General features: G+C 39.9%; 1 protein-coding gene across 1 annotated transcript; it reads right to left on the minus strand.

Annotated features, from left to right (window-relative positions):
• Positions 1-5,233: 5,233 nt before the first annotated feature.
• Positions 5,234-15,476, minus strand: cts12 (cathepsin 12). The gene is made up of 8 exons (XM_041790487.1): positions 15,446-15,476; positions 8,934-9,079; positions 8,727-8,846; positions 8,372-8,536; positions 8,081-8,302; positions 7,821-7,989; positions 5,752-5,857; positions 5,234-5,658 (listed from the first exon to the last, which is right to left on the minus strand). The coding sequence occupies exons 1-8, from the start codon at positions 15,474-15,476 to the stop codon at positions 5,559-5,561; spliced, it is 1,059 nt and encodes a 352-aa protein (XP_041646421.1). The 3' UTR covers positions 5,234-5,558.
• Between the last annotated feature and the right edge of the window lie 1,550 nt (positions 15,477-17,026).

Here is a 17,026-nt window from a genome sequence, read left to right on the forward strand (position 1 = left end):
TCTGCACCATGACTTCTTCGGGGCCATGTGAGCACTGAGCTGAAAATCTCCCTCTCTTTCTGTTAGCTCCTCCCCCTCCTCTCAGGTGCAGCAGGTGAACCTTGGAGCTGTTTATGCCTGAGACGTATCAAAGAAAACCAGGTCAGGATAAAAACAGAGAGAGTTGATCTGTGCGGGGCCGATGAGGTTCAAGGTTCGCTGAGGTGTGGCCGGACGATAAAACGTTCAGAACAAAAACAGCAGACACAGCAGGAAATGTTCATGTTTTATTATCATGTAAAGGTAGAAAACAATGCAAGAACACGGCACAGGAAACAGAGAAATGTTGGTTTGCATTGAAAAAACAGTCATCAGTCAAACACAGGCTGAAGTAGAGGAAGAAACACTGAGGCCAGCATGCAAGATTTTCATTTTTAATGTTTTAACCACCCTTCAACCCTATCGAGGCCCGATAGCTGGCTAAACATGGGAAGATTTTCAGCCTGATGCCTGGTTGGATGTGAATGTTGGAGACCACGTGTTGTATCAGTGTCATTACCCCAGACTGAGTCTAAGCCTCCCTTCCTGCAATCAGACATGCATTATAGCAGCAATTCCAGACCAAACTACCTCCAGTGCACAACATGCAGCAGCCAATGAGAGCAGGCAGACCAGGAAGGGTCCCCAACAGGATATTATACACTTTAACATCTCAAAAACATGGCAGCAAACAAAATCCCAATTTTTCCCCAGGCTGAGAGGAATATTGAGATAGAAGAGCAGCTCGTGGTAAAAAGGCAACAACAAAAGTGCCTTGATGATGTCCAATGAAGAATCCCTAATTAACAGGGACTGTCCTCCATATTTGTTTTATTTCTGAAGTCATGTTTGACGCATGAGTCTCTGTGTGATGTGTGAAATCTTTACTGCTAACAGCAGCTGTAGTCACGACCAATGACGGCCTGAAATCACAGCTGTCGTTTTGATTCTAGCACCCACAGCCTCAGTTTCACGTCGATTCTCATGTTGATTGTTGCTAGGTTACAGAAGAGGACTTCTGCATGCATTAGTAGTATCGGTAGTGATGTTTTTAAATAGTTCTGTGAGCTTTATATTCTCTTTATTTAAGCAAATATCATATAAGGACATGGAAACAGTGTAAAAGTATCCTGTCCTAACATGGCAGTGGCTGCAGAGCTGACACTTTGCCCTTTAAAAGATGAGCCAGATCGTTATTTCTCAGTCTTCATAAATCCCACCCCTTCTTGATTTTGATTGGCTAGTAAAGGAGGAGTGGCAGTACAAGGTTGTCCTAGAACAGCGTAAAACTTTTTAAGGGAGCTTTCACATTAGGCCCAGTTGTTTCGAACCGCGCCGCGGCGCGATCCCTTCCCCTCCCCTTAGCCCCACATGTCTGTGGTCGCCAGTGTTTTTGTATCAGATTTGAAATCATCCGGTGTGTAGCCAGCATAAGCAGATATAAATCCATCTCACTGTGAGAACAACAAAATTTTGGTTGTTTAGCCTAAAATTGCAACTGCAAATTGCAATTTCTCTCATCTGGAAATAAAACGTCTATCCAGGTCAGACCTCGCCATGCCATGCTGCCTTTGCTCACACTAATGAGGTAAGTTAAGACATTTCTATGCTGGTTTTGTGTTTTTGTGGAGAGAGGTAAGTTTAGATTGGGATTTTCATTGAAAAGTTGAATAGACTGCATTGATGCATGTCTGCCTAGTGCTTTTGTACCACCCAGACCCCTCATAATATTAATTTCTGTCCCATCCACCAAAACAACAAACATTCCTGTGATGAAATACAATATTTGCAGTCTGGACGATTAAAAAGAGATGCAGTTAGCTAACTGAAAGTGGTGTGTTTTAATGTCTGAAGCAGTGCACTCTGATTTATTTTATGTTTTTCAAAGTAAACAGGATTAGTGGAAAATTGCAAAATAGAAATAGGTGACAAACATATGTCAGAGCAATCTGAGATCTCCATTAAAAATAAGATGTATTATCAACCAAAACTTTAGTGGAGCAATGAGAATCTACCAAAGAGACTGTGATGAAGATTACACCAAAGAGGGAATAAAGAATAAGAAGAAACCCTCGAAAAAGTGTTTGTGTTTTTAAGGCTACTGATGTCTGTTCTCACTGAGGGTTACCTCAGCTCGAAGAGTATCCTCCATCCTCCAGAATCATCTTATTTCTTTTCTACAACATTTCTACTCAACACTCTTTTCTTTTAAACAAAAACTTTTTTTTTTAAGTTTGTGCAGAAGAATATTTGTAACATATGCTGTCCCTAATCTTACTGTAAAAACAGCCAGTTAGCTGCAGAAAAAGAGCTAGAAAGAGAAACCAGACCTTTGACCTCAATGGGAATAGCCCAGTCAACCCAGTGCTATCAGCCTCACAGTGGTGTGCATTTTCATCAGCTCTAATAACAATATGGGACATGGGTAATAATGTAACATGATCAGTGGGTCTCCGTCCATCCATCTATTTTCTACACTGCTTATCCCATTCAGGATCATGGGGGCCTGGCACCTAACCCAGCTGTCACTTGGTGATCGGTGGGGTACACCCTGGACCAGTCGCCAGTCAATCTCGGGGCTGACATACAGAGACAGACAACCAGGCATGCTCACACTCACACCTACGGGCAATTTAGAGCCGCCAATTTTCCTAACAAGCATGTCTTTGGTCTGTGAGGGGAAGTCAGAGTACCTGGAGAGAACTTCCCTGCAGAGAAAAGAACAGGTCAACTCAGCACAGAAAGACCCCGACCGGGTTTTAACCAGGGACCATCTTGTTGTTAGGCAACAGCAGAGATCTACAAATGACTAACTCAGTTCATCTAGAATTTTAAAGAGTGATTGTTTGGTTATAAACAGATGTATTTTCTAAGATGTCTTCTGTACTTTGGGCTATAATAGGACATTTACAGTGTATTTAATCAACAGATTCCATCCTCTGTACTGGAGCTGATTGCAGCTGACTCTGGGCGACAGATGATGATGATAAAGAGACAAATATGCAGTCACACACCTTTAGGCAGTCTTAGACTGAATCTACGTTGTATTATCAGGGACTAACAATCCACTTTGGGCATTCAGGTACTAACTGATGTCGCCTTAGTCCATGCTTCTACTCTGCTTCACTGTTGGCCTCATATCAGATCTTACTGTCCCTCCTCTTATTCTAATAACAGCCCTCAAATCATTTCTGTGTCTCTCTTACTGTGGCTTGGTATCCCTACATACTGATAAGAATGAATGGGGGGGGAAATAGCCATGAGCTAAGAGGCTAGCTGTGATGTGTTCATGGCTCGGCCTGTTCTAACCTCCAATTTCCACATACAGTGACTGCGCCGCACTCCACCGTACTGCAGAGCAAATCGCTCCTTCTCTAGTCTATCAGAGCAGAGACAGAATAGCTACAGCTGCATTGTTTGTTTTTTTTTGACAGATTTACCCACAGTGGAGAAATATCATGGATTTTGAATGTCTGACAAAAACTACATTACATTTTAGACTAGTTTTACTCATCTTGACAAAAACTAAACTTAGTTTTTGTCAGCTTTAGTCATCACAGATCTATTCTTGTTAGTTTCAGTCTAGTTTTTGTCATGGGAAAAAAGGCTGAAAAAGGTAAAAATAAATAAATAAAGATGAACATTTTTAGTCATAGTTTTAGTCGACGATATTAACACTGGCAAACCCACGGCGCTTAGTCTTAGTTTGTGGAAACTGCAGTTAAGAGCCGGCTCTTTTTGTGAACAACCAGAGCCTGTTCCTGTTTGAGAGACAGTTTTAGATTTTCCATTTTTACTGCTGTTTAAATAAAAATGGAAATGGAAATAAAAGAAATGTACATTCACAAGGCAAAGTGGTACCTAATTACCCAGCCAGGCACAATAATTCCAGATCTCTAAGATCCCGTCTACACAGAGACGAATTCAGGAGGAAACGACATTTTGGAAGGACGTAAATGCTACTTTTTGAAACCGGGTCCCAGAGTGAACAAATCTGTAAACGCTTACTGTTTCGTCTCTGTCTGGATAGCCAACCGCATCTTTCTTGAAACGATTACGTCATACAGAGCATAGCCCACTAACGGCTGCATGCGCATGTCAAACCAAAACAACAATGTCGGATTACAGGGTTGTGTTTGTGCTGCAGAAACCACTGAGCTTTTATGGTTTTTACAGCAAAATCTGCTGCTCCTTTATCACCACTGAGAACAGCAGACACCAGAAGTTCTTAAATCCAACGAGAACAGCCAGAAGGGCAACCAGAAGAAAGTTAATGACAGTTTTCTGCGATCTTCTTCTGTCTTTTGGTGCATTTTCATGGCAGCGTTACAGTGCCACTTACAGGCTTGGCATATAAACTACAGTGTTTTCAGTCATTTTCAGTGGTTCTATGCTTACGCGGACGTTTCCTGAAATGATCAAGTGTTTACAGAAAACTTTTTCAATATATTTTTAAATATATCATTTTCATCTCCGTGTGGACAAAACCTAAAAAGAGCCAGAATGCCCATCACTCAGAGCAAGACTGCACAGACATAAGTAAAGCCACGCTTTTAATGTACTTGCTGAAGATTGGATTGGTCAACAGGGTGATCATTAATCTTCACAACCAATCGTATCCAAATGAAGACATCCTAGACCACCTGTGTATGCAGGCTGAGCTATCAGATACCAAACTGTCTTCAGTTCGGCTGAGGTTTATCCACATAAAGCACTGCCCAAATTGGAGAAAAAGTCCCTTATAATACAGTGTCTAAGCAGGGTGTGGGGGTCACCAGTTAACCTAGTGAGCATGTCTGTGGACCATGGAAGGAAATCAGAGTACCTGGAGAGAACTCATCCATGCACAGGGTTTAGCATGTGTTTGTCCTGCAGATCAATGTAAATCCATGTTAGAAATGGTTTGTTTTTATGGACTAAAAAGTAAAGACAAAACTGTTAGTAATTGCACAAACTACCAAAAATAGTCCATCAAATTTTTCCAGTATGTCTGTGAAATCATTGCGTTCCTTTTGGCACAAGTTAAGAATGAGAATTCTGCAGTTGCATTCTGTTAAATCTTTAAACTACCACGACTGTAATATGAGTAGAAAATGTTAAAATCCTCAGACTTTTTGAGTATTGTCAGTTTTACAATACATGACATTCACTATCATGTCCTTAATCTATCCACGATGACCTACGGCTCACACCAGACCAAGAATGTTAAAAGTAGTTAACATTTTAAGCATATTTTATTTTGCATTTGTACAGTGAGGAATTTAGCTGGCTGCTGTTCAAAGAAAAAGTTTATAATCATTCAAAATTGCATGTTTTGTACAAGTTTGATGGCTCTCCAGCTGCAGAGCTGCGTGTTTTCAGACGACATCCCTGAGAGAAGCATCGGGTTCACTGTTAACGGCTGCCGTGGGTCTTTGCACAAACATTATAGTGTCAGAAAGGTTGAGCAGAGAGTTCAGAAACATGGACCACAGAGTGCTTTAGAGACGATGAGAAGCACATGCATTGTCCTGCAGAAGAGTTAGCTTTAGCACTCAGAATCACAGGATAGGATATAACGCGTAGCTCGCGATGCCGCACGTGTTGGAGCCGTCTCGGATCATTCGCATGTAGCCGCCTTCACCCCAACTGGAACCCCAACTACGGAGACAAAGAGATTCATGTATGAAAAACCTAAAAACTGTAGAAAGATTGGAACAGTACCTTTACTTCTAAATGAAGTGATCTTCTGACCTGTTCTTGAGGATCCAGTAGTCCTTCCCTCCTTCAGAGCCATATCCAACCAGCACTACGGCATGACTCAGATTGTCGGGGTTACAGCTCGGCTCCTCATATATGCCTGCAGAATAAATTTAATCCTGCAATTATTAAATGTTTGGCAACTTTAAGGCTGCAGCAAAAATTCATAAAGGTGCACTCAGGTAACAAGCAGTGGTGTATATAGGGGTATAGGGAGGATACCCACTTCTGCACACACCACTACTCCAACAGTAAAGCCAAAAAAAAGACAAATTTATCCCATGAAATACAAATCACTGGTCGGAAGAAGAGCGAGAACGTCTTCTCTGCCACAAGGGGCGTACACTCTGGCTCTTTGCTCTTGTTTTAATAAAGAAATGTGGACAAAGGCCTGATTAAACTGATGCTTTTCTACACCTATGAAGTTATTATGCAAATGATTTTTTTTCTCTATTTTCCTAAATAATCGATGCAAATGACTGTCGGTGTACTTTTCAAGTCATTTTTTAATACAAATTTTAAAAAATGCACTGTTCCAAATTATTATGTAAAACAGAGATTCAAAACATTTTATAGGTAAAGAACTGAAAATGGTCATTTGTTGAATTTGCAGCATCAGGAGGTCATATTTACTGAAATCAGAGCTATTTCATCATCTTAACAGACCAAGTTCCATGTTAATATAGGAGCCCTTCTTTGATATCACCTTCATTCTTGCATTCATTGAACTTGTGAGTTTTTGGAGAGTTTCTGCATGAATTTCTTTGCAGGATGTCAGAATATCCTCCCAGAGCTGCTGTTTTGATGTGAACTACCTCTCACCCTCATAGATCTTTAGCGTGAGGATGCTCCAAAGGTTCTCAGTAGGGTTGAGGTCAGGGGAGGATGGGGGCCACTGCATGAGTTTCTCTCCTTTTATGCCCATAGCAGCCAATGACACAGAGGGATTCTTTGCAGCATGAAATGGTGCATTGTCATGCATGAAGATCATTTTGCTATGGAGGGCACGGTTCTTCTTTTTGTACCATGGAAGAAGTGATCAGTCCAAAACTCTCTACTCTATATCTCTCTATACCAGGGGTCATCAAGTACCTTAGCACAAAAGCCAGATTTCCAGAGATCCAGTCATTTTTTGCTACTAGTTTCAAAATAAGTGAAATGGGGATCACCTGGGTGCAGTGAATGTAGCATAAAGACACTTGTGTCTGGAAGGTCCACTCACTGGTTAATCAGTATTCCTGGCTACCATTACACCATAAAGACAAAAGAACACTCCAAACAAATCAGTGAAAAAGTTATTGAAAAGGATAAGTCGGGGATGGAGACAAAAACATTCCCAAGGATCTGAACATCCCCCAGAGTTCAGTTAAATCCATCATCAAAAATGTAAGGAAAATGGCACATGTGTAAATCTGCCTAGATCAGGCTGAGTGTACGAGAAGGAGACTAGTGAGAGGGGCCACAAGACACCTATGACTACGCTGAAGGAGTTCCAAGCTGCAGCAGCTGAGATGGAGAGACTCTGTAGAAAACAACTGCTGGCCGGGTTCTTCACCAGTCAGAACTTTATGGGAGAGTGGCAAAGAGAAAGACACTGTTGAAGAAAACTCAGATTCAGTCTGGATTAGAGTTCACCAAAAGGCATGTAGGAGACTCCATGGGCAAGTGGGAGAAAGTTCTTTGCTCTGATAAGACCAAGATGGAGCTTTTAGGCCATCAGATAAGATGCCGAACACACAATCATCACGGTGAGGCACGGTGTTGGCAGCATCATGCTGTGGGGATGCTTCTGGAAGGATTGTAAAGGTAGAGGGTAAAATGAATGCCGCAAGATGTAAGAAATTCATTGAGGATAGTTTTTTGAGAGTGGAGGCTCTGGTTGTAGGCCAACGAATGTGTGCTGTGTTGGTTATTTCATTGTTTACCACACTTTAAAAACACAACTGTTCATTTTCACATTTTCTAAATTAGGTCCAAATCAAATTTTAAAAAATTCTAGTATGTGCAAGGCTTTAGTCATTGTTAGTTTGAAACATGCTGAGTATAGCAGTTTCCAGTGTCACCTGAGTTGTAGAAAAGGAAGCTTGAATGATCTGCATCAAGGGCCACTGTGATTGGTCCGATTGTTGCCACAGCATCAGCCAGAGCCTGCTCGTCTCCTTTGGGTATGAACCGGTAGTCTCTGATGTGAGCGACGGCGAGCCTGCTGTCGTAGTAACACGGCTGAGTGTCCTGCAGAGAGAAACACGACATTTAAACGGTGGGCTGGACGCTGCAAATGAAGCTATCCTGGTATGGGCAGGGACCGCAGGTTGAGCCTCACCACGGAGGTGTAGGGGTACGTGCTGGTAGACTGCAGACCGTTGTTGACCACGTAGTCGTAGGCGTTAGCCATCCATGCCCCGCTGCAGCCGTAAGTACCATATGATTTAGAGCAGTCCACCAGGTTCTGTTCACTCAGAGAGATGAGCTGACCCGTCTTCTTGAAGATTTGACCCTCGATAGCTCCCGTAGTGCTGAAGGCCCAGCAGGAGCCGCAGTAACCCTGAGAGGAATGATTCAGGCATAAGAAGGTTTCCATGTTTCACCCTGAATGAATGGTGGAGGTTCTCACCTGGTCCTTCACCTCCGTCACATAACCCAGCTTCCTGTAGTCCACAAACCACCTGTCGAACTTCTTGGCGTTGTGTCGCAGCTTTCGGGCGGAGACTGTCTTCCCTCTCTTCGCAAACTGAGCGTCGATCACAGCACCCTGCAACACCTGGTACTCCTGCCTGGTCTGGAAATCGTAGACGTGATCATGAGCATGATCAGCTGTGTTTCACTAAAGTCACAGATTTGCATCTCCCTAACAACAAGCCGCTGTGATGACGCCCTCCAAACATCAACAGGCCTTCTGTATCTTTCTAGTAAGAGAAAGGTTTGAAAAAATATCCTCATAAAACATTTAAAATTGTCTCCATGTTTACCAGATCTCCATATTTATTCATGAGCATGGTGAATGGCCTCCTGCCCATGAAGAAACCCTGATTGTTGTTCTCGATGATCCGTTTGTTCTCCTCCCAGATGGCCCTCCTCTGCAGGTCGTCCTGCATGATGACAAACATCCCCCACACAGTCAGAGCAGATATTCTCTCTATTGTTGGAGCTATGATTTTACACAGAGAAACACTGACCAGTTCATCATATTTGATCCCATTGGTCAGCTTCCAGATCTCCCACTCAGTCAAGATGGCCTCGTCTGAATCCGACGCCCCCTGCTGGGGACAGAGCAGCAGGACGGAGAGAAGAGCCGCTCTCAGCAGGAGGCCGGCCTGCTGGACTGAATAAAGGGGCATCAGAGAGGCAAATCATTCATCCAGACAGACAGCAAGCTCTTCATCCTTCTGAGCATCCATCCATCCATCCATCCATCCATCCATCATCCATGCCTACATCAGTCTATTCAACCATCCATGAATCTTTTCATTCATCCATTCATCTATCATCCATCCATGCATCCATCCATTCATCCATCCATCAGTCTATTCATCCATCAATCTGTCCATCCATCCATTCGTCTATCATCCATCCATCCATCCATCCGTCCGTCCATCCATCCATCAGTCTATTTAACCATCCATCTGTCTGTCCTTTCATCCATCCATCCATTCGTCTATCATCCATCCATTCATCCATCCATCCATCCATCCATCCATCCATCCGTCCGTCCATCCATCCATCAGTCTATTTAACCATCCATCTGTCTGTCCTTTCATCCATCCATCCATTCGTCTATCATCCATCCATTCATCCATCCATCCATCCATCCATCCACCCATCCATCCATCAGTCTATTCATCCATCAATCTGTCCATCCATCCATCCATCCATCCATCCATCCACCATCTATCCATCATCCATCAGTCTATTTAACCATCCATCTGTCTGTCCTTTCATCCATCCATCCATCCATCCATGCATCCCCCACCCATCATCCATCCGTTCATCCTTCCATCCATTTATTTATTCTATTATTTATATTATTTAAAAATGTTCAATCATAAATATCGGATATTCATTTATTTATTTTACATTATAGATGAGAAGTTGCAGACCAGTAAATGTCTGTGTGCTACTTCACTGTAAGTTGAAAATGTCAGAGCAGTGAGTACTGATCAGAAAAGCTGGTCATATATCAACAACTGACAGCTTTTCTTCCTCAGATATATAAGAATGGGAAACTGCTGTGATGTTGACAACCCTGATATCAAGCAGTCATGCTTGATGATGACATACTGTAGTAAGGCTGTGATAACAGCTTTAAAGAGAGTCATAAACAAGTCTTTAACCCGGTGGATTAGTCTCTACATCTTTGTTATTTACTCCATCTGTCCGAGCCAACAAGATAAAACCATCTGAGGTTAGTTCTTGATTTCAGACGGCTGAGCAGGGGAGGACAGACATCAACGTCAGACAGACTAATGATAGTTGTTAGTGTTTTTATTACAGGCTTCAGACTCACACGCTATCATTAGTTTTCACTCAGCATTAAAAAAACCTCTGCTTTATCAAAAAAAAAAAAAAAAAAACATAATTTCAGCGCATTTACTGCAAGTTTACTTCCTCTAACAGGTTATTTAAGTATTCCACTTTTGTCTTCTACTGTTTCTCAGATGTTGTAATGTTGCTTTTATTTATCTAATTCCAGCCACCGTCTCCTTTGTTTGTTGTTTGTTTTTAGGTATTATTCCAGAATGTCTGTTTTTTAAAAAATCAACATAATCTCAGAGATACCCCATTTTTAAAAAGTAGGGCTGACACCGATGTTAAAAATAGTCACATGGCCAAGTACCACTATAGTTACTGACGATTATTTCAGCTCCATTTTATGTAGGACTTCTTTTTTGACATAGACGCTCAAACTGGTCACGTCTTCTTCCAGATAAAAAATCTCTTTGATACAGCAGTCAGCTCCAGCAGATGTTTGCATTAAACTGACAGGAAAACAGGTCAATGCTGGCTGCTAATACTTATTATATCTCATCATGTTTGTAAACAGGGCTGATATCTGCCAGAGTTAAACCAATGCAACGGTGCATCCTTAGTCAATATAACTTTATTGATTTTATAAACGTGGACAAAGTCTCAGTTATGAACAGATAATGATAAAGTAATTCAGTATTGATTAGTGATGCACTCTAACAATCAACTCATAGTGAACAGTTCCTTTACTGTTTACTGTTGATGAAGAATTCCTCTCTATCTGCCCGTTATCTAATGATTAAGCAGTCCCATCCTCGTTTGTTGCCTAGTAACCATCATGAGTCTTCAGCGTAGGGTTTTTTTTAAACTAGGGATGATGATAGGGGTGTTATGGAAACTCACAGGAAAGAATCAATAATATTATTTATGACCACTTATTATTAGTGTAATTTTTTAAAAATTCAAATAGAAATTGCTGCATGTCAAACAATAAAAAGCCTTATGTTCATCATATTTGCACACTGAGTCCAAAACTTCTATCCACATTTTTTCCTGGGTGATTTTCTGAGATTTTTTATTTATTTTAATGGATGTTTGACTTTAATTTACACTTGGAAGGAGTATATACGACTATTTTTCTCATGGAAAAGTTCACTTATTCTGGTTAAGATTTACTTCAGCAAAAGTCAAAGTACGGATCTCTGATTCTCCAGTAAAAGTCAAAAGTTAAAAGTATTTAATTTAAATTTTAAGCTTTGAATCCTGAGTAGATACTACAGCTGCTCAACATGACCTACCACACCTACAGGACATGTCTAAACACCAGCTGAATATTTTTTTACAGCAGAGATGTTCTGCTCTACACATCACTAAAGCTTTAAAGTGTCTAATTTTTACAATACTTTGTTGAAAATCTAACTTTCCTTAATTCTGAGTAAACACATCAGAAAATCTGACATTATATTCACTCCTGTTTAAACCTTTTTAAAACCCTCTTCATTTACTTTAAGAAACACAAACACATCTTTAATTTCAAACCGATGACATCATTGACATAGTTTCATCTCTGTCCTGTCCTGATGTTGGATAAAGAATGTGACGACATGGAAAATAAAAATGTTGGTATTATCTCTTATTGTGATTTGCAAATGAAGCTTTTCTTGAAGGTTTAAGGATGAGGAAAAAGACCGTTATCTGTCTTCAAAGTTATCCTGCTCCGCATTTATTCCATTTCTTGTTTTATTCTCTATTTTTTTCACTTCTTTGTTCACATGTGAGGCAAAATAGATAAGATAGCTGACAAATGGAGGTCTTATTCTTTACAGTCAGGGGTGTAGATAGGGATTTTTGGCCCCCAGAAGGAATATTACACAGGGCCCTGGCTTAACCGGCTTGCCAAGCAAAAATGTTGTGTCATTTTTACAAAAATATGTGAATTTTAATGTATTTTTAACCTGAATTTTCCCATTTATGAGCAATATCTTTCTAAATGAAATTTACTTGTATTATTCTGCAGAGCCCCCCAGTATCCTATTTGATACAGTTGCATTCTGCTGACTGATTCATTCAGTCGCTTTGACTAAAAAATGATACTAATTACAAAGAAAAAATGAGAAACAAAAGGCCCAGATACTGTGGGCCCAGATAATCAGTACCCTTTACCCCCCCCCCCCGCTAAGCCCATGCTACAGCAGCCACACCAAAGTCTAGAAGCACCTTTTTACAAGTTTTCCACTTCAGTTAAATCTACAGGTAGCAGAGGTTTCCCAATCAACTGTCCAGGATCAGGATCCCTCTGATGTTCTTGAATCAAGCTTTTAAAGCTCTGAGGATCATGATCACTTCACCATAGCTGACAAAATAAAAGCACACAGAGAAATGTCAAATCTGGCAGGAACATCATGTCAGATTAAAACTAATGTAAATCCAAAGCATTTAAACTAATCGCAATAATGTTTGGTGAATATGATTGTTTTTAAAGCTACAAATATACAACCTAATAGTCCTGCATTTAAGACTTTTTAGAATCTTTTATTTTCACTGAATGATTTAGTAACGTTTTATGCTTCTTATTTACATTTTATTTGGGGTTTTTTTGTGCCTTTATTAGATAACGGAGGACAGAGGACAGAGTCAGAAACAGGGACCAGAGCAGGGGAGAGACATGCAGTAAAGGGCCTCAGGCCAGATTCAAACCCGGGCTGTCCGCGTATGTGGGGCGCACCTTAAACCACTAGACCACCTGCGCCCCGTTTTTTTATGCTTTTAAAGACCCTGCAGACACTCTGTGATTTTGCACACGTTCTTATTAAAAATGAGAATTACATGAAAAGCATGAATCAACACTTCATACTGAATTTGCGGTATGAGTCAAAATAATTCAGTATCTTACATTCCCCAGTTTTTTATGATGCTTGCTTGAATCAGAGGTTTCCCAAACTTTTCAGCTCATGACCCTCAAACTGTCGGCGTCAGAGATCAGGGACCCCCACCTTCACTCAAGGGGGATAAAGTGCTCAATGGTGCACAAAGCATCATGTATAAAACATAGCAGGTTGTTTTACTCGCATTTTAAATGTCTGCAGCTGTTAAATCCATCCCACAAACAACTAACATTGAAATAGTGTTAGAATGACTGACCATTTCATCTGTTTTTACAGAAATTTACTGTCTAAATTAGTCCATATTTGAAAAATGGTTAAGGTTGGCAGAAGTACTGCAAAAATTGGCAGAAAAAAGTTGTGAGGTTAAAATTGGGTTAAAATGTGTCAGAAAATGGTAAAGGAGGAAAAAGAGGGCAAAAGATATCAAAAACTGGTTACAAATGACAAAAAATAGTGCAGAAAAGTGGCAAAAATTGAAGAAAAGTGGCAAATATTGAAAAAAGAGTGGCATAAAGGGGATAAAACATGCAGAAAAGTGGTTTAAAGGGGGTTAGAATATTTCAAAAATTGGGTTAACGAGGCAAAAATGATCAACAATGGGTTTAAAGCAGGGAAATGGTTTTTAAGTTGCACGAAATTTTGAAAAAATGTAATAAAAGGGTTGACAAGTTGCAAAAATAGAAGAAAAGTGGCAAAAATGCATAAAAGAGTGACACAAAGGGGATAAAACATGCAGGAAAAGTGGTTTAAAAGGGGTTAAAATCATGCAAAAATTGGGTTAAAGAGGCAAAAAGTGTAAAAAAGGGGTTAAAAGTGTCAAAATGGGTTAATATTGGTGCTAAATGACAGTCAGGGAGGGCCCATTCTCTGTGATTTTCAGGGGTCTGGCCAATCCTGTTGTCAGGCCTTTCTCCTTGTGGCCTGCTGCATTCTAGATAATAGGGATAGATCTGATGAACCCTGTTATAGAAAGTGCCCTGGAGTTTTCTTCCTGTTTGTTATCAATTTTATAAATCCCTTTTCTAAAGAGCACCTCAAACAAACTTTTGATTGAGTCCTAAGCACTCCTTCCTGTTTTTTTTCAACTGTGTTCTGTTAATTTAGTGCAGTGGTTCCCAATCTTTGTTCCTTTGAGCCCTCCCTACTTGTATCTAAGAAAGAACTTTAGTCCCCCCAGAACTGACACAACAAAATAGTGATACCTTGTGGCCAAAATTAACATAAATGTTAATTTTTTGTTTGTGTTAATCCAAACAAAGGAGCCCCAAACACAAATTCTTTTACCCGACGACCATCGTGTGAATTACTTGTGTCATACCTTGATTTCTGTGTATATGTGCAAATCTCATTTTAACAACCTCTGGGCAGACAGAGCCTTGTGCCTCCCCTGAGATATCTGGCACCAAGGATTTAGTGGATCTCAATCATAGAACATAAGATATTAAGGACATACAGTCCCATGAAGCAGAGAAAGACTGAACTGAAAAAAAGCTTTCCATCTAGTGGGCTCTCTGAGTCTTTGGCACGGCGCCTTGACCACGAGCTTGTGCAAAAAAAAAACAAAAAATATACACAGGACTCTGGTAGGATTGATGGACCCAGTGGAGTTTTTTTCTCTTGTGAGGAGACACAAAGTCATTCTCACTTCTCAGTTTTTGCAATGAATAGAAAAATAAACTCTGAATTGGTGTGCAAAGTTCTGTTAATTTTTACACTTGGATTGTGGATCTAAAGATGCAGTCAGAAATAACAGTTACTTCCTCATTCGTCCCCTATTTACCATGCCTTTGTTGTGTGTATCATTTGCACACAAGGTGTTTCCATTTAAAGTAAAAATAAAGAGAGACTAGACAGCTGCAGCCTCATCTAAAATTCATTTTTCTAAAAGTTAAAAGTACAACATTAATTTGCACAACAGCGTGTTTAAAAAGTTGTGTAGATTGAGAACTAATCTTTCAAAATTTGCAAGCGAACTCTTGTGCACGCTGTCAGCAGTCACACCATCTCAAGTTCTTGTACCAAAACGTGTTTTTGCATGTGTGACAGTGTGCAGGAGTTTGTGTGCAATTTAATTCTCCTCTGAAAGTTTGCAGAACATGTCAGCAGTGGCTGCAGCGTAAGCACAACTCTGTCAGCTGCAAGTCAAGGACAAATACAATCCTCATCATCCAAAATACAATAAGATTTTAAAGATATTAACATGTTGGATGTCTAATGCTTTCTAAATAAGGACTGATTTATGTCTGACCAGGAAACTCAGATACTAAACTTTGATTACTTCACTCTGTTTTGCATTTTAAAATAGAGTTTAGGTGAAAAGTTATTCTTCTACATCTTACCTGCATGCATGTTCCTCTGATTTGTCCCCATGTTTTAGTTTCCCTCTCAGACTGAGCGTCCAGCCTCCTTTTATAGTTTCTCAGCAGCTTCCTCTATATTTACCTGAATCCTTAAATCAACACGTCTGCACACAGCTGAGCAGGACATTAGTCAACAAAAATAAGATGCTTTGGCTGCTCCTCCTCACTAACCCCTCTGTAATCACTCACAGAGAGCTAAAGCTGCAGTACTGTTAATCCTTCAAATACACGTCTATAATCGACCAATAACATCTGACATCAAACTTTCCAAATCAGAGCTGCAGCGCGTAAACACATCACCTTTTTTAGGTTGCAGAGAGAACGCGTTGGTGCATGAATAGAGCTGGATTTGATGTGCTGCTGCAGCTTAAAGCAAAGTTCTGCAGAAGTTAAACATCAGCTGTGACTCACGTCTGATTCTGCAACAAAAAAAGAACACCTGGATTTTCTGATGCCTTCTTTTCAAGAGCGTGTTGTTTCTACAACCACAATTCCCAAAAAGTATGGGCGCTGTGTAGAAGGTAAATTTAAAAAACGGTCGCCAGATCAACCCATATTTTATTCACAATAGAACATAAACAACATATCAGATATTAAACTGAGACATTTTACCAGCAACACATCTCAAAAAAGTAGGGACAGGGCCATGTTTACCATTGTGTAGTATCTCCTCTTCTTTTAACAGCGTGAAGCCATGCTGTTGTGATGTGGTTTAGCATTGTCTTGCTGAAATAGTCAAGGCCTTCCCTGAAAGAGACGTTGTCTGGATGGGAGCATATGTTGCTCTGAAACTCAAGGCCCGGGGGCCAAATCCGGCCCGTGGAACAGTTAAATCCGGCCCGCAAGATGATCTCATATTTCTGTTCTGACTGGTCCATCAGTCTGAGGTCTGCAGATTTCTTCAAGTATAAAAATGTGAACTTATCCCAATGATTTAAGATTTCCTTGTTAAGTCACAAAATCTGGAAAAAGGAGTAAAAATATTTAGATAAGAAGTCAGGAATGTGGGAAAATAAATTAATTTGTGTTTTAATTTCACATTTTCAATTTTGCATCTCACAAATAGGACTCAAACTTAGAATTTTGACTTTTAATTTCATACTTTGAGCATTTCAACTCATCATTTTGACTTCTCATATGATATTTGGAGCTTTAAGATTCATAAGTCAAATTTTTAAGTGATATTTTGACCTTTTTGACCAGTTATTTTGTATTTTATCTCATATTTTCAACTGCAAACTTTGACATCATAATCCCATAGTTTGACCTTTTACACTCACAATTTAAAGTTTTGAATCATATTTTGACTTTTAATTTCATGATTACAGATATATTTCATGCTTTGACCTTTTAAACTCATGATTTTGACTTTCTTTCTAATATATTTGCCTTTTTAAAAAAAACATTATTTTTTATTTCAGTTTCATGTTTTGACCTTTTTGAACTAATAAATGTACTTTTCTCAGATTGTGAGTCTTTAAACTTAACTTTTTAACTTTTTAAATGTCCAAAATGTTCATCATCGGTGCTAAGTTTTGTTTTTTTTTTCATATTTTATTA

This window comes from Cheilinus undulatus, linkage group 7 (assembly GCF_018320785.1).
Source record: "Cheilinus undulatus linkage group 7, ASM1832078v1, whole genome shotgun sequence".
In the NCBI taxonomy this organism is placed as follows: domain Eukaryota; kingdom Metazoa; phylum Chordata; class Actinopteri; order Labriformes; family Labridae; genus Cheilinus; species Cheilinus undulatus.